This window comes from Raphanus sativus, chromosome 9 (genome assembly GCF_000801105.2).
Source record: "Raphanus sativus cultivar WK10039 chromosome 9, ASM80110v3, whole genome shotgun sequence".
In the NCBI taxonomy this organism is placed as follows: domain Eukaryota; kingdom Viridiplantae; phylum Streptophyta; class Magnoliopsida; order Brassicales; family Brassicaceae; genus Raphanus; species Raphanus sativus.
The window spans coordinates 1,818,473-1,841,363 of record NC_079519.1 but is presented as its reverse complement, the minus strand read 5'-3'; the positions used below and the strand labels follow the sequence as shown (position 1 = coordinate 1,841,363).

Below are 22,891 nucleotides of genomic sequence, written 5' to 3'. Positions count from 1 at the left end.
CAGATTCACAGCAAAAAACTACTCTAAACTCACATCATATAATATTATCATAACATAAATATATCAAATTACAACATTATCTTAACTTGTGAATATATATATTCTTCTAGATATCTATATTTATTTATAAAAGGTATGTTAATTAATGATTATTGTCCTTTTTTCATTACTGCTGATTTTATATGCATTTTGACGGGTTTAAGCAGTGTTTAGTTATGTGAAAACGAGGATCGAACGAATGGAACCAATCAATGGTTGAGTCTATCCTACCAGAGTTAGCGCCACATATTTATTTCATCAGACCTAGTATCCTAAATGCTGAGGACACATATTGTTGACAGAAAACCAAGTAAAGAGCCTATAACGTAAATCTGGGTATTATGCCTTGCGAGAGGAACATGGAGAACAACAGCATCTGCCTCTGCCACACACCACTTTCAACCGGCAAAAATTTGCATGGCGAAAAGACACTTCACTAAAGCTCAAACTTTTCTCATGGAAGTTATGTCGTTGAGCTCTACCTCTACGTGTAAATCTCCAAGGACGTGGTATTGCAACAAGCAGACAGATTATGCCCACATTGCTATAAATGTGAAACAACAATGCACCTTTTCTTTGAATTCCCCTTTGCACGACATGTCTGGGGCCTGGCTCCATTCTGATGCCAACCATTTTTCGAGCGCTTCATCACTACATAATACCTTCACAATCACCTTGTCACTTATCTGCTTACCTCCGATAAGTACTACGTACTAGTGATTTAGTGTCCTGGATATAGTGGGGGATTTGGACCACTTGGAACTTATAATGTTCTAAAACATAGTGATACTGGTAAAGAAAACAGTGGAGAAAGCACTAAGTTCTGCTCGCGAATGGCTTCTGGCACAGGCTCGAGGAATCCCCTCCTCACAGCACACTTCCCCCCAATACAATCAGCCACCGGACCGTATTGATGTGGTTTTGTGTAATATGATGCTGTGTGGTCGTCTACCTCTCTGCAAGCGTGGCTAGAATGGTGCTTTGATGACACTAGCTTAGCGGGAGTTTCTGAAGGGTCCATGTTACTGCATCACGTTTCATCACTCCTCATGGTCGAAACGCTGGCTATGAAGAAGGCAGTGTTGAAAACTAAGCGCAACTCTATCTTTAAAGTATGGTTTAGAACATATTTTCTCAAACTTGCTAGAGTTGTAAAATCGAAGATATATTCAGTGCGATTTTTAGAGTTTTCATGTATATCGAGTTATTTTCTCTTTCGTTTGATTTTTTTTTCTTTTGTTGACCGAGAGTATAATGTATTAGGACATCTCCAATAGAACACAAAAACTTACTATATATTTCACTCTAAAATAGAGTAGCTCTATTATAGAGTTGGACTTGCTCCAATGGTTCATTCTATAATAGAGTTACTTTATAAATAGAGGGAATTATAAAGTAATGTTGGAGTGGAAATATATAGTAAGTTTTTGCATTCTATTGGAGATGGTTTTAGTAGATTCTTTTGCTAAAAATGCCTTGTACAGCTGCTCTTATGTCTGTGTATTGAACCCTCTTTTGAAGTTATAAACCAGTTTGTTGCCCAAAAAACGTTATGTGAAAGACCAAAAATGTATAACTAACTATATATAGTTGTAAAATACCTTTTGTTTTGTTTTCTAGTTTATATCTATCTTTGTTTCTAAAGTATCTATACCAGTTCTGCCAAAAAGAGAGGCTAGATCTGTTTAATGGCAATAAGCTACGTGCCCTTCATCAACTCCATCTAAATACTAGCCATAAACGACCGCAGTTTTTGGCAATCAATTATAAAAAATGTTATTGGCATGTGAAGACAACTAATATTTAATACTGTAGATCTTGTGTAAGAATGAACAAATATTAAATTACGAAACAATAGTTCCCACTATCTTTACATTTCCACTCAACCTTAGGTTCCCACCACTACGATTGTAGCAAACAATACTAAATTATTAATTTGTATATTTTTTTATTTTCTAACATAATTATTTCAGTTTGTTATCATTTATCCAGTTAGCGGTCCCCTTGCTCCCGTCAGAAATTTCATCGGTATAAGCGATCTTGTCGATATATTATTATAATGTAATTTTAATATACTCTTTTGTTTCAACTTTTCTGCGTGTTCTTTACCAAAAATACCAGAGAGGTAAGATATTGATTGACATGTGATTGTCTCTCTCTAGAACTTCTCTCTGACTTCTCACTAGAACAAGCTTCCGCGAATTGTGACTCCGGCCGGCGATCTTGGTTCCCTTAGCCACCGCCGGTCCGGCAAAAAGCTTTTCTTTTTTCCTCTTTCGGTTTTAGTCACGGTTTGATTCGAAATCATTCTGTTTTTCTCTGCTCCCGGCCATGTATCGTCTTCTCCGGTGGTGGTCCGGCGTTTGTTTCTTGGGACCGTACCGTTTTTGTTTTGGTAGTGGTCGCCGACTTTCGACTCCCGTGGAAGTGTTTGAGTTGTGTACAAATTGGTTTCATTGTTGTGGTGGGTGGCCGAATTCGGGAAAGCTCTTGGCGTAGGCGAGAGAAGCTCCTTGAAGATCAGACCTTTATGTGAAGACTCTGATTCCTTTACCTCTGATACTGTTGTTGGAGGTGGAATTCGGTGGCCATGGTCTAGTCCCCCGGTGGTTCCGATGGTGGTTCTTTGTGGAGATTCGCGATTCCGATGTGATTCGGGTTTCGGTTCCGGCGGCGGCCTCCGACTTGTAGAGATGACGAAGCCTTCACCGTCAACACGCGTCTATTCGTTTGATGAGGGTTAAACACGTGGACTGTTGCGGTGGTTTTTCTGGGCCTCGATTTTCTTTTGGGCTGGATGGTTGTGTAATAGTATTAGTGTTTTTAGTTTGGACCATTTATGGGCCTTGTACTCTTGTTTTATGTTAATAATATTTCAGATGGCAAAAAAAAAAAATATCAGAGAGGTCATCGCCTGAAACGCGAAATGCCTTGCTTCGATCACACGCCAGATCGTCAAACTACCGCTTTAATATAAACACGTGTATGGTAGGAAACGCTTGTTAGACTTATTTCCATGATAAGCACTTTTGTATCGTTTGCGTGAGTGTTAATTTAGCGTTTGGCGACCCACGTTTCGAGGTTACCGTTTTTGCGGTTTTACTTACACGAGTGAGCGTTTATCTTCTTTGATTTTTTTTTTTTTTTTTTTTTATTTTGCGGAGACTGGAAGTTTTCAAATATTCAAATTCTATACCACTACCAACTGGTCGATATATCTATTTACTTGACTTTATGAGTTTGCTGTTTTCGAGAACAAGATTTCACTTTGTTGCCTAAAAATAAAAATAACAATCACAAAATGTGAATTATAAGTTCGCAGTTAACCAAATATTTAAACGACAATTTTACAGAAATATGCATGTTTATTTAACTTTATTGCCATAAATTACTTTAAGGAAGGCGCTCCTAATTTTTTACTCTTTGTAATTACTTTTAGTTACATGCCAGTTTACAAAAAAAAAAAATTACTTTTAGTTACGAATATGCCATAAAAAGAATTTAACGATTATTTATTTTCTAAAATTATAACAAAACATAGTGTTATTGCTTTATTCCGATCCCTATATGACGCGGCACTGTTAAGTGTACTTGCTAAGGACCAACCAACCACTTGTTATTAAAAAGAAGCTAAAGATAAATAGAATGGTTCTCTTTCTGTAATGAATGAATGAATATTGTCAGCGTATATTGCCTTTGATTTATGGGTCCCCTCATTATCACACCTCCACAGCTCCACTTGATAAGCATATCGACTTTCATAAACTTTCATTTTGGCTACCTGTAATGACTAATGACTATACGTTTAGTCCTTTGTTATTATTAGTTTTTCTTTTTGACATCAGTCCTTTATTAGTTGTTACTATAACAGATAATGCTAATTACATATGGAGTCCGAGTACCTTTGAATATCAATATCGAGGATCAAAGTGTATTCTATTATGGATCATGAACTAGCCCATTTGTCATTGTTTTCCATTTTTATGAAGCCATCACCTTTTTGTCGTCTCAAATAAAAGCTGGGCTTTTATTGCCATTGTTATGGCCCATTAAGTGAATCGAGCTTATCATCACTACTTTTAGCCATTTTTGTAAAATTCAAACAGCCAGGGTTGCTGCATTGTGGAGGTATATATGGGGACATAAGTAATGAAATGAAGCCATAAAACGTTCAGCTGTAAGGAGAAAAGGGATTGGAACTCAACGTTTATTTGGCATGAAATTAATTTCACTATGAGATCTTAAATGCTTTAGTACTATTTTATACTATTCATCTACAGTTTTTAAGATTGTTTATGTATTCTATTTTGAGAATTGATTACATTTATTTTCCTTTTGTTTAACAGTAAGCGAAGTTCAAGAGACCAGTTGAAAAGATCGTGCCATATATATTAGATAAAAGGATTTGATCAAGAAAAAATTGTACTAGATAACGGGAAATAAATACCACTGTATTAGTCTAAGACAAATTCAGTGATTAATTGAGTAAGGAAGTTTGTTGCTATTGACTATCTTAAATTATTATTTTAAATTATCAATCTTATTGGAATTCGAAAGCAAGTTAGTAAATTGCTGAGCCGAGATGTATTCAATCATCAATAATCTTGAAAAAACTAAAAGATGTATTTGTGTGTTAGAACCACTCGTGAATGATTCGTGAAGTGTGTGAAGTCGTGTACATGCTAAGTTACCCACAATCAATCTGAAAGACTTCAAAGTTTTCTGGATGGAAACAATTACCAAGATCCGAGAACAATGAAGTGTGGTTGAATCGGGATGGAGGCAAGCAGAAGAAGATTTGAGACAGAGAAGTTTGATGGGTTTAATCAAGGTGGAACCAACATAAGATTAGAGGTATACAATTTAAATTCAAGGATCAATAACTATCAATTCACGGAATTGAAAAGTATTCATGCTATTAGACGAGGATGAATCGTTACTGTATGATGAAGCAAAAAAGTGTTAGCGAATGAGAAAATAGTTAATTTGTCAAATAGTTAATTTTAGAAGCAAAGAATGTAGCTATGATTTTGACATTATTAAGCCAATAATATTTTTTCCAAGTTTCATCTGGTATTACTCTTTTTATAAAAAGTTAGAGATGAAAAAGAAGTGATGATATCGATGGTAAAAAACATGTGGACCTAAAAATCAAAATTTTTGTTGGTAAATAAATTAATGGTGCTCAACAATGGTTACCGCAACGACAATGGACAAAAGAAGCGGTGATGGTGGTTACAATGACAGTGGTGGAAACTATAGTAGTAGTGGTTATAGAGAATGAAGCGGCCATGGATACATAATGATGATTTTTCATTATAGAGATTAATATATATAGTTGTGGTGGTGGTCGTAGTGATCACCGACATAGTTAATGTAGTTGAAAGAATAGAAATTATAAATAGAATAAAACATATGAAATAGTCTACTACATATTGTTCAAATTTTAAAATGTCTATGATTGAAAAGAAGAAAATAATGTTTATTCCAACATCAACCCAAATTTTCTATAAACTAAACTTAAAACAATAATCACAAAACTTTAAAATGAAATATAAGTTATAACTCAAATATAAAAATATGCACATATATAATGCATAATATGAAATAGTGTCAAAATAAAATAGTAACAAATGAAACAACATATTGCATATTATTCAAATTTTAAAATGTCTATCATTGCAGGGAAAGATGTAATGTTTACTCAAACGTCAACCAAATTTTTCCAAAAACTAAACCGAAAATACTAATCATATACCTTAGCAAAAATATAAATCTTAACTCAAATATCAAAATGTGCACATAATACACAATATAAAACATTATTAAATAGAATAATAACAAATACAATAACATAGTACATATTGTTTAAATTTTAAAATATCTATATTATAGGGAAAGAGGTAATGTTTACCCCAACGTCCACTCAAACATTTGATAAATTAATTCCAAAATACTAATCACAAAACATTAATCACGAAATATAAATCATAACTCAAATATCAAAATATTCACATATATATTATATGCAGCATTCTTAAAATAGAAAAGTAGCAAATGAAATATCATAATACATATTGTTAAAATATCATAGGACAACCAGAAACTTACAGTACAAAGAAAAATCTGTGGTGATGGTGGTTACAGCAGCGGCAGCGGTTACCGAAGTAGTGACAGTTACCAGAATGGCGACGGTGATTACGAAGTAATTGGTGATCGTGGTTTTGGATGAAACTGTGATGGTGGATAGACAAAAAAATTATGATAATGGTCATGACTATGATACGATGTTGAAAAATGATGTCATATATGTGGATATAGAATAAGTATTATTAATCAGAAGAAAAGCACTTATTACCTGAAAAAAATAAAGTAGAAAAAAGAAATAAATAAATAATAAGAATAATATAGTATATATTGTAGAAATGTTAGAAACCTTTTATTTTTTAGTTAGATTCTTAATTATAATTTGTTTGAAAGATACAAACTGCAGTTTCCATAAAAAAAAGTTACTTTTTCCGTTTCACAAAGAGTGTCACTTATACATTTTTCACACATATTAAAAAATTTATTAAAATATATTTATATTTTCATTAATGTTACATATCTAATCAATAGTATTTTAGATAAATTTATTTATTTATAAGATCAATGCATTTTGTAATTAATTTTGAGTTAAAAGATTGTATAAATTGCATTGGTATTGTAAGATGATATTTTTTATGAAACAAAAAAATGAGATAAGATGAAATTTAATATAAAACAGAGGGAATATATAGAAAAAATCAGTACAATCCTAAATAATGTGTCTTGGGATTTTTTATTTTTTTTGCATCAAATGTGCCTTGGGATTAATTATGTTTTGAAACTCAATAAGGTTCGACTCTTATAAACAATGCAACTTGGGATTATGTTTGAAACCTAATGAGGTTCGACTCTTTGTAAAGAGAAGTATCCAAGTACACATAAAGTTACGGAATAGTTGATAGGTTTTAGGCACAGTTGGTTGCTCGAATATTACTTTAGATGTGTGGGATATATTTTATTTTCTGTCACGAAGATGTGTGGGATATATAAGAATATTAAATCATGTTGTAACAAGGCTACCAACGGAGAGGATTAAATCTAAGATATGGGATGCATACATCTTTACAGAATGACCAAATGAGCAGTTGTAGTTACTTTGAGCAGGATCATGAAAGTTGCAAAATCAAGTTTAGGGGAGGGGAGAGTAGTGAAACTAAATTTTATATTTTGAATCAAGATTAATTCTGGATCCATGATAAAATTAGATTTCTTTGATTTTAACCAAATAAAACAATTTGCGAAGTGTATAAAAAATGCTAGAATATCAATCTTTAAACGTTTTAGAGAATTATTTAGTGATATATAGGTATTTATATGAAAATTAGTAGGGCTGGGCATTTAATCCGATATCTTAATCCGTATTCGAATCCGTTCCGAAAAACCCAAATTAAAATCTGAATCGAAGTAGCAAAATACTCGAACATATATTGAATTAGCAGAAATTGGATATCCGAATCCGAATGAGTAATACCCAAACCCGAATGGGTAACATCCAAACACGAATGGGTAATACCTGAATCCGAATGGATATCCGAAGATAACCGAACTTATGTATCCTTAACCCTATATTCCTAGTTTACTTCTCTAATTTTATCCAAAATATTTATATTGATTATACACATGGTTTACAATTAGAGAACAAACATATAATTGCAAGAAAAGTGAATTTTTACTCACTTAAAATGCATGTCAATTTTTTTTTTGTTTCAAGCATTAACAATAATTACATCTAAAATTCAAAAACATAATCAAATTAATGTCATTTATTTTAAAATATTTATCTTCAAATCATTCAATCTATTAAAAATAAAATATCAGTTAAGTAAAATTTATATTTTTAAATACCAAAAACTTGAAAAATAAAGATTTTTTTCCAAAATCTAAATATCCGAAAACCTGATTCGAAATAACCGAAGCCGAACTAAAAATACTCAAACCCGACTCGAAGTACATAAATGTCCGAACAGGTTGTATACTCAAAATACCCGAAAATCCGAGATACCCGATCCGAACCCGAACAGTATCCGAAAGTCAACCCCTAAAAGTCAGCATGTTTGTAACATAAAAATCTAGATATATATGTTCGATCCGCGCGCAGAAAAAACTAGATATACTTATATTATAGCTAAATATTGTGGAAATTGTAATTAAAGCATCTAGGTAGTAGGTACTTGTAGCCTATAAATGTACACTCATCAAATGTACATCTTCATCCTCTGATGAGCAACTAAGAGAAATAAGTACATTGGAAACAATTCAAGTGAATTAATAAAACTGATAATTTGACGAGTTTTTATTAAAATTTTGAATTTTCTAAGTGTTCCCATATTTTCTTCATAGTTAGATGATATTTTGAAATATTTTTTTTAGTTAATTATTACGATACTAGGTGTTTTACCCGCACATGCGGGCATAATCGTTTTACTAATAGTTATTAACATATGTATTATGATTTGAACATCATGATAAATTATTTTTTATATTCTTAATCATTTTAATTTTCTTCGATTTTTTGTTTTGGTCTACGTCTTCTAAATACAAAGGAATGTTTTAAAACTATGAAAGCACAACTACATATAAAATATTCTACACAATCAAGTAAAGTAAGAATGTGTTGGTTTTTCTTAATCTTCTTTGTATTTTTGAATCAGAAACATGTATTAAATTATTAAAAAAAACACTAAAACACATAAAATCCAAGTTAGAAAAAAATATTAAAAGGAAACAAAAAGAAAAAAAGTTCGATGATAATTTAGAAGAAGGTTTAAAAAAAAAACGAATTGAGATAATGAAAATATTTCATTGGTTTACTTGATCAATACATACATTAATTTATCTTAATATTTCATAAGTTTAATTTTAATAAAAGAAAAAGTAGAAAATGATTGTTTTATTATTGAAGTTAATTTATGGTTAATTATATAATTATAAATCTTATTAATCATTAAAAATATATCTATTTTAGCCATTTGAAAACTAAAACATTAAACATATCTTCATAACATTATTAAATAGACAACTCTCTAAACTTAATATCAAAGCATACTCTTCTTATAGATTAAACAATACTAAAACATACACGTGAAATAACTACCGAAATAATTCAGAATACCTAATTCATAATTTCAAACTCCATGTAATAAAACTGATTTGTTCATAGTTTTTCAAACCAAAAAAAAAGAAGAAGAAAAACATAGAACACCAACAAAAAGAATACAAATATCAAAAGTACATAAATATAGATGTCAAAAACTATAATCAAAAGAACTTGAAATGAATGAGAAAAATGAAACTATAGATTTTAAAACATCTTACATCATATGAAAATAATAGTTGGTCCTAACTTGTTTAAAATAGTTAATTCCAATTAGAAGTTTGAAATAGTTATGTTATTTAAATTAATAAATTAATTATTTAAACGAAAAACTAATAAGAATCTTGTGGAAGTTAAAATAATTATATCCATGATTAAAATTAGAAATTTTGAAATATTTATACTATTTAACTTAATAAATTAATTAGATATTTCGAAATATTTCTATTTTCTAAATTAATAAATTGATGATTTAATCTAAAAACTAATAAGAATATGATAAATAAGCAAAATTAGCTAAAATTACGAAGAATATGACAAATCAACAAAATCACTTCATAAATAATTATATAGATTAGATAGTGTTAATTGGTAAGCACTATGATTATTTTTTACGTAATTTATAGTTCTGTTATTTATTTTACATTGATCACTGTGACTAATAAATATAATTAGTACTTTATGGTCTATAAGACGGACTTGCAAATTCATTGACTATTATACTATTCCTATTTGGAGTTGTAATATACAAATTAATGTAATCATCATCTCAACCGGACAAAATTGGTTACATGAAGTTGTTTAGACCAGATTTAACATAACTTGTTTTAATACAATAAAAAGTTCAAAAAGAGAGAGAAGAAACAATTAGAAGGAAAAAGGTAAAAACAATTGAAAAGAAAAGGGGGGAAAGGGGGAGGACCACGTAAGAGAAAGGAGTAAAAAGTATGATTGTCCGAAAGAGAGTTGCAGATGTTACATGAAGAGGGTGAGATTGCAAGTCCTAGCTTACTAGCCGTGACAGTCTTGGAGTAGTAGTGTGGTCCTTCTCTCACCTGATCCCTTCTCTTTCCTCATCACTCACTCACTCTACTTTTTTTTGGTTCTGTTCCCACCCATAAGTAGCATGCACATCCTCAATATGAACAAGATCCTCGATATCTTTGGTGCCTCATCATTAACATGTTAATTAAGTAGTCCCTGACTCAAAATTTGTACACTACAAAAAATAATTGTACTCTTATACACATACATGTATGTTATACCGACGTAACATTTGTCTTGTGACACGTAACCAAATATTTTTTTGATAAGTAGCACGTAACCAAAATTCATATTAATCCTTGTCACTTCTTGCTATTTGGTACTTTTATGATTGCCATTCGTATGTAAAATTATAGTGGAACGATTCAAACTCTGGTCCCCTAATGCCAATATGAATTTTTCAACCAGTAGACTTGTTTAAACTAGTTTAGTTTTTGTTCGATATACACATTTTTAACTGCAAATTCTTTTTGCTATTGCATGTCTCATGATAAAAATAACATCATCGAGAGTGGATATATTAGACACAAAGTGTTATACATAGTTAGTTGAAAGAGATACTAAGCAATATATAAAATAAATGTGTGTATTTGATAACCATAACGGTGTGTTAGGCTTGACTTTTTGGGCAACATTCTTTTTATTTCGTCTAGGTCGGCATGAGCATACCTTTATCGAGTTTTTTGAAGTTTTGACCTTCGAACCACTTGGCACGTGACTCGCACTCTTCCGTGACTGGGAATCTTGTACACCTTTAGGTATTCCTCTCAAGGACAGTGTTATAGCTACCTAGATCTTGCACTAACCTTATAACGATCACTCTGCAAGATGTCCACAAGATAAATATCGGCAGGAATGGAGAAACCTTGTTAACATTCTAATGTTTTACATAAATTTGATATAATTAACAAGAAGATTAAGAATGTAATATTTAGGAGCACAACTGGAAAGTATATGTAGAAGAGGGACATGGATATCCAACTTAGATCACAAAGGACCCTAATAATTAGTTATGTGATAGCAACACTTGCATGTCCCATTTGCAAAACCCTAGGGTACAAAAAACAATTTGAATTTTTTTTTGATGTGGATGCCCCAGGAGAGGCCTATCGCCATTACATTACATCTATAAATGGGGGACCATTACTAGCTAACTATTTTTCTTACATTTATTTGTTATACATATATTTATTGTAAAACTTCTCAAAACGTAATGTTCAAAGCAGCAGGACCATAGAGCTAGCCATGTCTCGGATTGTCCTTAAAAGTATAAAATCCATTCTCTTTTAGTTACTTGTTCTTTCCTCTGTGTGTTTAAGTGAGGATCACAAGTCCATCAAGGACCATCTTGAAGCTGCAAACTATTCATGAAAGATTCTTTATCAAGAGACAATGATTCGCTAGATGTGGCTTTCCACATTTAATTCATTGTTGACAAAGTACTATCTTGCTTCTTTTAAGATGATTTGTATTATTATTATTAACACGTGTAACTTACACTTAATTAGGGTCGTTCAATTATGTGTGTAGTTTTGAGGAGTATTAGTAACAAGTTAACTTCTCTGATCTTCAACCTAGAGAATTTCCAAACTTAGAGTCCGTAAGATCTTTGATTAAAAACAAAACAAAACCAAAAAAAAACAATTTTACGAATGCAATGACTAACCTAAAATGTTGAAAGAAGATTTATGTAGTCTATTTTGATTTCAGTATGAAGATATATACACAGAGAATGTCAAAAAACTCATTGATTTCTTAAAAAACAGTTTTAAGAGTTTGTCGTTTTAACATGAATTAATTGCACAGTAATAGGGTTCTAGGATAGTAGCCCTAGCATCTCCTTTCACTCAGGAAATGTCCCTCTCATCTCTCTCTTTCATCACACACACACACAAACACATACACAAACCACAAACACTTTCACTCTGGTTTGGTTTAGTTAAAACCCCTTAAGCCCACACTACCTCTATCTTTGTAAGGTCACAAGACCCACTTTGTTTATTTAGTTTCTAAACGCAGAGGGAGAAGAGAGAGAGAAATGAGAGGCTTTGTGCCAGATAAACTGATAGAAAACTTCCCAACCTCTCTTCTTTAACTTTACTAGTCTCTACGTTTTTCTCTTCCTTTTGCGGTGCAGCCTCCAACTGAAAGTCCTCTATAATATATATCCTCAATTATTCTAGCTCTTGGAGAGAAGTCTTATCTCACGCCAATCTCTCGTTTCCCACTATGTATGCCCCACAAACACACAAAAAACATTTTCTTAATTATATCTTTCATTTTCTTAATCTTAAACTTACACTTCTCTTTATTGAGTATTTTTGGCAGGAGGAATGAGGATAATTACTTAGACCTCAACAATCTGCCAGTTGATTCTTCTAGAGATGGCAATAAGCAAACCCTGGAGGAAGGTTCTTCGTCTGGTATACTTTTACCATGGAAAACCCTAATTACTTCAACGTTATATACATATATGTAATAAATAAATAAATATATATATATATATATATATATATCATTACCAGGTAAAACATAATTAAGGGGATATATAATTAAATATTTTGTATTATATAATGTCTAATGGTAAAGGTTTGGATTACACGTGGAATCCAAATGACTTGTGTGTTGGTGGAATTATATATTAAGGCGTGGGTTGTTTTGTTGCTAATTAGGTCAAAGAAAGAAGAAATGTAGTAAAGAAGCGAAAGATGAGAGCGGGAAGGTGTACGAATGTCGATTTTGTTCACTGAAGTTCTGCAAATCCCAAGCTCTTGGTGGCCACATGAATCGCCACCGACAAGGCATGTTTACTTAGCTTCGTATAATTTTTATATTGACACTTTTTAGTTCGTGCAAAAAAAAAACAGTTTTCATAAATCTTCTGTCTTTGGTTGATGCTTGTTGTTCCATGCTTGCTTTGACTATAACTTCATACCAGTAGATATTGCATTAAAGACTTAGTTTGATGTCCTTTTTTTTCTTCTGGTTCTATAAACTTAAAGAGAGGGAGACGGAGACATTGAATCAAGCCCGTCAATTGGTCTACCGTAACGATACATTAACCCCACCAGGAATTACACCTTTCGGGTACTTTCTCTTCATCCTAAGAAAAAATTACTAAATGTACTTATTATAATGAACAATGCGAGTATAATTGGAATTATTGGCAGATATCAAACCGCAGATCCAACAATATATCGGTCGGTTTACTCATCACCGATGCTATATACCGGAAGCTCCTCAACAAACTTGGTTCCCCAACCGCTTCAACCACCATATCCATACTCTTCAAACCAATACTCGCCCTACAACAACATCAATGATTACTACTTCAGCCAATCCTTTCGAGGCAATAGAAGCATCTCTCCAAACCCTAATCTTCCCACAACAACAACCGTTAATTACATGGCTGGTGGTCCTGTGGAATCAAGCTACACTTGCGTCGGTGAACCCATTGATCAGACCGGTTTTCCTAACCGTGGCTCCGCCATAGTCCGTGCGCCGCCGCTGGAACCGCCACAAGTTCGTGATGGTGACGTTTCACGGCAGCGTTTGGATCACTCTCTTCGGTTGCCTATTAACCGGTTTCAAGATCATCACTCGCTCTGAGTTTTATCATATTCCCTCTGCTTCTTTTTATTTATTTTCTTCTTTTAGGGTATTTTCTTGTTCTCTTCTTTTGTTTAAGTCGTCGAGAAAGTAGGGTCTCGAATTGTCTAAACGCCACGGATCCTACATGTGTTGTCAGCCAATTGCCCGCTTGTTGTTGTTCTTTTTCGTTCTATTTTAGTTGAAATAAAGATATTAGCATCTAAATAATCTCGGCCACATTTTTTGTTTATGTCTTTTATTGATATACCTAACATTGTGATTTATGTTATCCTACATTTTAGTGCGGAATGAATAAAAATCATCAAAACTATATAGTACTGAACCGCAGATGCCAAATGATGCTAAATCAATTCATATATTAACAAGAGTTAGAAAATGAGAGGGACCATTATGGGGGAGTGAACCTATTGGATAGAATTAAAAAGGTGAACGTTTAACAATGTTTCCATTTATGGATACACAAGGGAAGTGATTAATCTAAGGAAAAATAAAGCTTTTGCAATATATTATAGATAACAACGAGAGGACATAGGAACCGGACAAATGGGTCAGAAAGAGAGAGAGTAGAGAGAAAGATTGTGTTCTTAAAATATGATACATTGTGTAGTGATATTGGAACAGCCTTAATTTATCTGAGCTCATCTACAACTCTCAGCTACTTTGGCCTGAACCTAGCTATGAGGATTGGGGATTGGAGGGAATTAGTTTTTGCGTTTTGGTGGTTGGTTTGTTAAAAAAAAAACAGAAAGGCTGTTCCATTTGCCTATATATATATATATATATAACAAATATAACATTTATTTATATAGTTATAAAAGTGTAAGCACGAAGTAACTAGATCCAATGGAGACCGTTAGATGCCAGCTGAATTCCCCTAACTAGTAAACCTTCCCTTTTGCATTTTCTGCACGGTAGTTTCTATCAGCTACTACTCCCATTTTCTTAAAAACACATATGCTTCGTTAAAACATTAATTTTCTAAAAAATAACTAGATTCTTTGATTTTGATTAGGCCCTTTTATATGCAACATATGTATTTATTTGCTATACATAATAAGCTAATTTATGTATTATTAAATCATGATTGCGTCGACGTTGTTTTTGTGGTGAGAAAATTGTGTTCGGATATGTCGCAAATACTTAGTACTTTTAGTTATACCGGTTGAGTCAGTGTCAATATATAAGATAAATAATGGCTCGAAACTAACTTTGAAAAAAAATGATTTCAATTTTTTACTAATTATTATTATTATTTATCATGTATTTCTTGCAGTTGACTTCTGGCAAAAAGGGATCAAATACATGCGACAATAAGTACACTAAAAACTCAGAGATTAATAATGTTGAATCTATAATAATTTATTAATTTAAATGTTATTATTTTTAATGACATAAAGTTATTAATTTAAAGAATTTTTTAGGTTTATATTTTAAAAATATTTTTTATTAAAAAGATGAAATATTTTTTTCTTACAAGATTATTAGAAATATTTGAATATATATGATAGACTACATATGTATTTTATATGTTATTCGATAAAATAACACTAAATTATTGAAATATGGAGATAAAATATATCTTAAAGAATAATAACCAATTAATGTTTTGTATATGTTTATATGAAAAATTTATATATAATAAATATAAATTTATAATTTTAGTGGAACCATATATTTATCTAAAAGTTTTCTAAATGTTACTATTTTATTATCTTATCAAATTATGTTATATTTTAGATTAACTTAATTTGAAATAGGAGAAATTTATTTATTCATCGTGTTCATTTAATTTATCAAATATCTGTTTATAGAATTAATATTGTGTGAGCAAACTGTGTATACGAAAGTAAATAATGAAAATTGGACGACTCATTGATAGTATATATACCTGGTCTCGTTTGAAGACATTATAATAAAAATTTATATTATTTTTTTTTGGGTAAAATTTATATTATTTCCTTGGGATGACTGTAATAAAATTTTATATTGTTTCCTTAGTTACAAAGAAGATGCATGTACATTGAGATATTTTATACGTGGTCTGTGGCTACACTGGAGAGGCAATGCCTCGAGCATATTTATCGCTTCTCAGTTATTCTGACCAATGGTGTTACAGAAAGAGGTTATTCTGACCAACTATACCTAAATTATTATGAAAGCCCAGTTACAAAAAAAAACTATACCTAAATTATAACTACATATATAAAGAGAGAGTGTTTGTGAGAAAGAGATAGGTGAGGTGTGGGAATATCTCTAACTTGATCTTCCGAACAAAAAATTGGGTCAAGCCTCGAGATAACATGTATTAATTGGTTTTGTGATGTCATGGGTTAGCTAGCATTGTTTAACTGTACGGAAAACTATTTGAAGAAGCATATGTAGGTAATAACAGAGATGGGTCTCTACGTACGAAGCAACGTGTGATGGGTACGAATCACTCTTTGTCTTTACGTATGTGTAATATAGATACACATGTACATGTACTATAAATATAACTGTATATGGTGATAATACATTGTAACGTAGTTGGCCATGTGAGCTAGATAATACAATCTCAGATGGTTTATAAATTATGATCAGATGTGCAAAAAATGCAAAATCATTTATGAAACAAATGTGCTACTATTCAGTATTTTTGTATTGTAGTCCTAGACTGGTCCTTGTTGCACAATAACATAATTCTATTGGTTTCAAAATTTCTACTAGCTAATAACATTTTTTACTCAGATCTATTTCCACTCATTCATTTTGTAATAACCTAAAATTGACAAATATAACTGTAGGAATGTTCATGATTTCCATAGAATCAGTATGTGCCGACATAATTGATTTTTCTAAATTTTCATTGATTATATATATGAAATTTGGATCCGCGCCCGGAGTAAAATGATTTTATTAACTCCAATCGTTCGCTGGGTTAATTTAATGAATTTCTCTATTATCTTTTGTCCTGTGTTGGACAACGTCGATATATACCAAGATGAATTTACACTGTCAATAGTTCATATTTCTATTTTAATGATTTGTTTGTAATAGTGATATTGTTTGTGATAATGATAACAAACATGAATTAATATATGTAAGGTTGATAAATTTTCCTAGAGAATAAAAAGTGCATAACAGAATAAAATGTGTGATTTGAATGGTGCGTACAAAATATTCATTGTTAGTGATAATAACAAATGTGAATTAATAGATGTGAAGTTAATAAAATTTTCTAGAGAATAAAATGTTGGTTTAAGTTTTGCTCAAACTTATTATAACTGTTATGTAAGTAGTATAAAACTTCAAATTTTAAGCAAAAAAAAAGTAGTATAAAACTTAATGTATTAACAACTCAACAAGATTAAAATATTTAACACAAAATTAAACGTTATATATTTAAATTTTAAATGATCTTCAAAATCATTTCAAATAATATATAAAGGAGATTTATTTCTCAATGTCACAACTCACAACATATCTAGATAATTTTTTTTTTTGAAAAAAACATATCTAGATAATTAAGGAATGGGATGTGATTTGAGATAGACGGTATCACAATCAGCCCCCAAATTGTAATATTTGTCTCGCTATATATGTTAACCCAAACCGGTCTATCAGTAGCCCGACCTGATTTGACATTTTTCTTATGTAGCTTCGGCCGATCCTAAAAATGAATATTTTTTTTTTCTTATTGTTTGTTAAGTTCATGATTTTATCCTCTAGGGTTATGTCAACTCAAAAGGATGTTTTTTTTTTTTTGATAAAGGGCTAACTCAAAAGGATGTTGTCGAAACATAAAATGAAATTAAATTTTGGATGAAAGAGCTGTGAAATTCCATGGCAATACCGAATAGTAAGTTTGTCCGAATAAGTGTCGCAATTTTATATATACTTTTCCATTACAAGTGGATATTTAATAAATATCAATTACAGTTATGACAAAACAAAAGAAAGTTATAATAACTACTCCGATCGAATTACTAAAAATAAACAATTAAATATCTAAAATCTAATAAATACAAATTTTTTTGGTAAAAAAATGCAATTACAAAAAAGAATAAATATATTTTGAACTTTTTTGCTTAAAAATACTTTTGAACTTATCATTACAATTAACTTAATGTTACCTATTTTAATTTAAAATATATGTTATTGATAAATTTTGATACTATTTGTACTTTTGTGAATTAATATTTTATATTTAAACTTAACTTATAAGTCAATTTCGAAACACCATAATATATATAGACGAAACCAAAACTAAATGAAAATACAAATCAAATTTTAGAAAAAATAAAATCTAGAAAAAAAAACTAAAAAATAAAAAGTCAGAAACCAAAATTACTCAAATCCAGTTTGTAATATATTTCTTTAACTAATTTTTTCGGATAAAATCTCATTATTTTATTACCACAAAAGAAAGAAATAAAAGGTTTAAGAGTTTGTGTGCTTTTGTTTCCATGTAGTAGTTAATTCGTCAAAATTAGGGATTCATCTAATCGCGTGGTTATTTACTTACATAGGTACCAACCAAAATTTCCGGTAAACGCAATCAATTGCATATTACTGTACTGGCTATCGAGATGACGCCTATTTTTATTTTACGTTTATAGTACATCATTTAGTCATAAAATGGGTGAGCCTCTATATACAGCTATAAAGAATTATTAACTAATATAAAATATATTTTTAATCTAAATTACTGAAAGGATACTTTTCTCAAATGATATTATATTATGATTTAAATAAATATATTAAATTTAAAATATGGTTAATGACCGTAAGACGGTGATTATAATGAAAATTGAACAAAATGGTTGTGAAAATAGAATATTATCATCATTTCAATGAGAAGTAAAGAAAAAAAGAAGGGAAAATTGTTTTTTTTGGCAAAAAAACAGCAACTATGTCCCATTAGTCTAATCCTATATTGGTTATGTCCTAGACTAATTTTTTTAAAAGGCAATACTGTCCCTAATTTCAATTAAAAATACGAAATAATAATGAAAAAAAAATATTAAGTATAAAAAATATATTTTCAAACTAAAATAGTTAAAAGAATATATTAAAATCCAAGAAAAAAACAAAAACGACGAAGACATTTTTGCATCGGGATCGATCGGTCCTGTAATCACCTGATTGATCTGAAACAGCCGATCCCGATAAATGTCCAGAACAACAAAAAATTTCGGACCATTTTCTGATCGACTGAAGTCCAGGTCAGCCGATCTTCAATAGAGAAGCTCAATTGGAAACCATGTAACCTTCCTCCTATCTTTGCATCAACAAAAAAACTCTAACCTGAAGGTACAACCAATTCCCAAACACCACATGAACCATAGACATGAATCATGGTAGAATGAATGTGAAATTTTTGTGAAAATTTGGTGATCAATCAATGGAATATAGAAGATGACGTGAGATGTTTCTAAATCGTTTTAATTGGGAAATAACGTTTTTTTATTAAAACGATTTTACTTTTTTTTTCTTTTTGTTTAAAAAAAAATTATTTCTATTTTTTTTATAAATCGTTTTTAATAAATAAATAAGAAAACAAAATATTCCCAAAATATTCTCTTCTAATATTATCCTTATCCCTAGAACCTGTATTCTAAAATATAGGGGTGGGCGTTCGGATACCCGTTCGGGTTCGGATCGGGTATCTCGGATTCTCGGGTATTTCGGTATAGGGATATAGAACCGTTCGGGTATTTCTGTACTTCGGGTCGGGTTCGGGTATTTTTAGTTCGGGTTCGGTTATTTCGGATAGGGTTCAGATATTTAAATTTTAGAAGAAATAAAAATAAAATTTTCAAATTTTTAAGTTTCTTGTATTTAAAATTATAGATTTCACTTAACTGATTTTTCTATTTTTTATAGATTGAATGGTTAATAGATTTGGAGATAAAATTTCAAAAAATAAAAATATTAATTTGGCTATTGTTTCTAAACTTTGGATGTAACTTTTATTAATACATGAAACAAAAAGTTTGACATGCATTTTAAATAAATATCAAATTATTTTCTTCCTAATTATATATATACTATATGATCTTAAAGTATATGTAACATCAATATAAATATTTTAAATAAAATGAGAGATGTAAACTAGAAAAATAAGGGTAAGTATACATAAGTTTGGTTATCTTCGGATATCTATTCGGGTTCGGGTATTACCCGTTCGGATTTGGATATCCAATCTTTCCTAATTTAATATCTGTTCGGGTATTTTGCTACTTCGGTTCGGATTTCGGTTCGGGTTTTTCTGGTCGGGTTCGAATGCCATTTCGGGTATCGGGTAAAGTGCCCACCCCTACTAAAATAGGTAGAATAGAGTAAATATGTTAGAAATCGATTTCTACTAGTTTTAGATTTATAGCAATATGTAGATTCTGATTTCTACAGGTTTTAGAATTTTAGTAATGTGTAGATTTCGATTTCTACGGATTTTAGAACTATATATTAAGCGTAGAATGTATTTTCTAAAGATTTTTAGATTACTATTATTTAAATAGAACACGTATTTTAAACAAAGTAGATTCAAAGAAAAAAGTAGAATACATTTTCTACTATGTAGAATGTCAATTCTACCTCTTCTAGAACAAAATATGAATTTACGATTTAAATATTTTTTGAACTTAAAAAATATATCTATAAGTTGATATAAGTATTTCATCAGTATTTACTATTTTCTGAATTTTTTTTGTTTGTAAATTATTTATTTAATTTATTTTAGAAAATACTAAAGGGTATTAAAGGAAAAATGGTACAAAAAAGAAATTAGACTAATGATACATAGTTGCTGTTTTTTTGGAAAAAAAAACAATTTTCCCAAAAAAGAAAGCTAAAGAAGAAAATTGAAGCACGAACGAAAGATGTGAACAAGTCACGGTTTTAGACAAAGAAAAAGAGTGAGAGAGAGAAAAAGAAAGCAATGTAAAGACAACTTTAACTAATTACAAATATTTCGCTCGCATCGCTAAAGCCAAAAAGCACACACGCAGAGACAGATCCGTCAAGCAAAAACGTTTTCGTCCCATACCTTTCTTCCGATTTATCTCGGGATTCTACGTCCGCTATCTACCACATCTACAATGTATAGATACATACATACGAAAATTTGTAACACGTATAGATGAATACATGGATGCAGTATGTATAGAACTAGGTATGATTTGGACCTAGTGATAGGCTCAGAACTACACTAAAAATGTTGCAGCTAACTGTTAAATAGCAATCAATCTACACTGCCATCGATTCAAAACACGCTGGACCTTCGTGCAGTCCAAGAAACAGAAGAATGTTTAAAGTTGCTGCCTTAGCATCTGTTTTCCAATTTTGCATTTTTCATTTACATTTATATCTGATGCATGCTCTTCTCTTCTTTTTCCCTTTAGGTTTAATTCATAATCTATGTTTACTTGATTAAAATCTCTTGGAAATAGCTAGCGTGTTTTATGTAATGTTAAGATAAACAGAATAATAACCTATGTTAACATCTTTATTAACTCTGTCTCCTTTTTGATAAAACATGTGATTTATTGTAATTATTTATATTTTTAATAAATCATATTTTATTTTATTCATAACATTAATTTAGGATCTTTATTAGGATTGAACCATCGTAAGTGTTCGTGAAAGAAAATAATAGAAAATCTAAGCGAAAACTAATAAATGAGGAAGAAATCATCGTATGTTATACACAAAATGGAGTAAGATAGTTCTCATATTTTATCTTCTTATTGCAGATTATGAGTCCATCATGTGTGGTTTCTTCTTCAACTTGTTTCTTTTTTCCATTTGCTGAGATCTCCAAAAACTTTATGTTCATAATTTCAATTATGTTTCTGTAAAAAAAAATTTAAAGTTTAAGTTATGTTTGATTTGTAACGTGTATGATAATTTTGGGTTTTATACGCCTAACTAACGCTTCTCGCCTCTTCGTCTTATATTTTTCTCTTTGTTTCCCTTTGTCTCGTGCTCTGGCAAGAAACAATGATGAAACTGCAATACCGTAGGTGAATAGGATGATCAGATACAGCGGAGACTTCAGATAAACCATTTTCTTTCTAGTCGTTCTTATGATTTTTTTTAAAGTATATAATTATTTTATTTCAGAACATATACGATAGTTCTATTAAAAATATAATAATTGCAATAAAACACATATTTTTTCAAAATGAACCGAAATTAATAAATAGTTTATTATTTTGTTTATCTTAATATCACACTTTGAAGATTTTATTATGAATATCTTTAGTTTCAAGGTTTATTATAGAAACATAAAATTAAAATTTGGAGGTTTAAAATGGAAGTATTTGCTATTTTGAAAGTTTTTCATGGGATTTTCCTAATATTGTTACTCATTTAAATGTACTATTCGTAATATATTTGTAAGTTAGACTTTAAAGGTAAAAGACCGACTTGTTGTTATCATTGTTAGTAAATATATTTATTGATGTAACTCGAAATTTTGTATCCTTCTGCTCTTACTGAAGCTAGGACTAGAAGTCTATTGGGAAGTAGGTTATGTGTATACATAAATACGCCCTAAATACGCCCTCATCAAACTGTCCAATATATATAATATATATCCATTTTTCTTACTCAAGTACAAATATCTATGCATCTACCTGATTTTGTTTACTACCTATACCTATGTAAATAAATTGATGAAAATAATGTGAAAACAGTGAGGTACGTTGTAGATACAAAACTCTGTGACAGTAATTTATGTTATTTACCTATATATATGATATGAAAATAGGAAAGAAGAGATTTTCCTTTTTGATATCTGAAGCTCTGAAACAGTTATTATAATAGACATATACTAGCCTTGCCGCATGCAACCATGCTACTCTATATCCCATATATTAATTAGCCCAATTGTTTTTTCTTGTTTTTTTTTCTCTCATTTGTTTTCTTCTGAAACACAAAGAAGAACTCTCATTGAAAAATGTCCCTGTCTATATATATAGCAATACCATACAATAGATGAAAAAGAAGTAAATTATTAGGTGTACACATTTT

At 30.5% G+C, this 22,891-nt stretch overlaps 1 protein-coding gene across 1 annotated transcript; it reads left to right on the top strand.

Moving 5' to 3' along the window:
* The first annotated feature begins 12,231 nt into the window (after positions 1–12,231).
* On the top strand, positions 12,232–14,083 carry LOC108826369 (zinc finger protein JAGGED). Its single transcript, XM_018599757.2, has 5 exons — positions 12,232–12,495; positions 12,593–12,687; positions 12,937–13,065; positions 13,267–13,351; positions 13,435–14,083. Coding segments are annotated over exons 1-5 (750 nt in total). The 5' UTR covers positions 12,232–12,493; the 3' UTR covers positions 13,874–14,083.
* Positions 14,084–22,891: the final 8,808 nt, after the last annotated feature.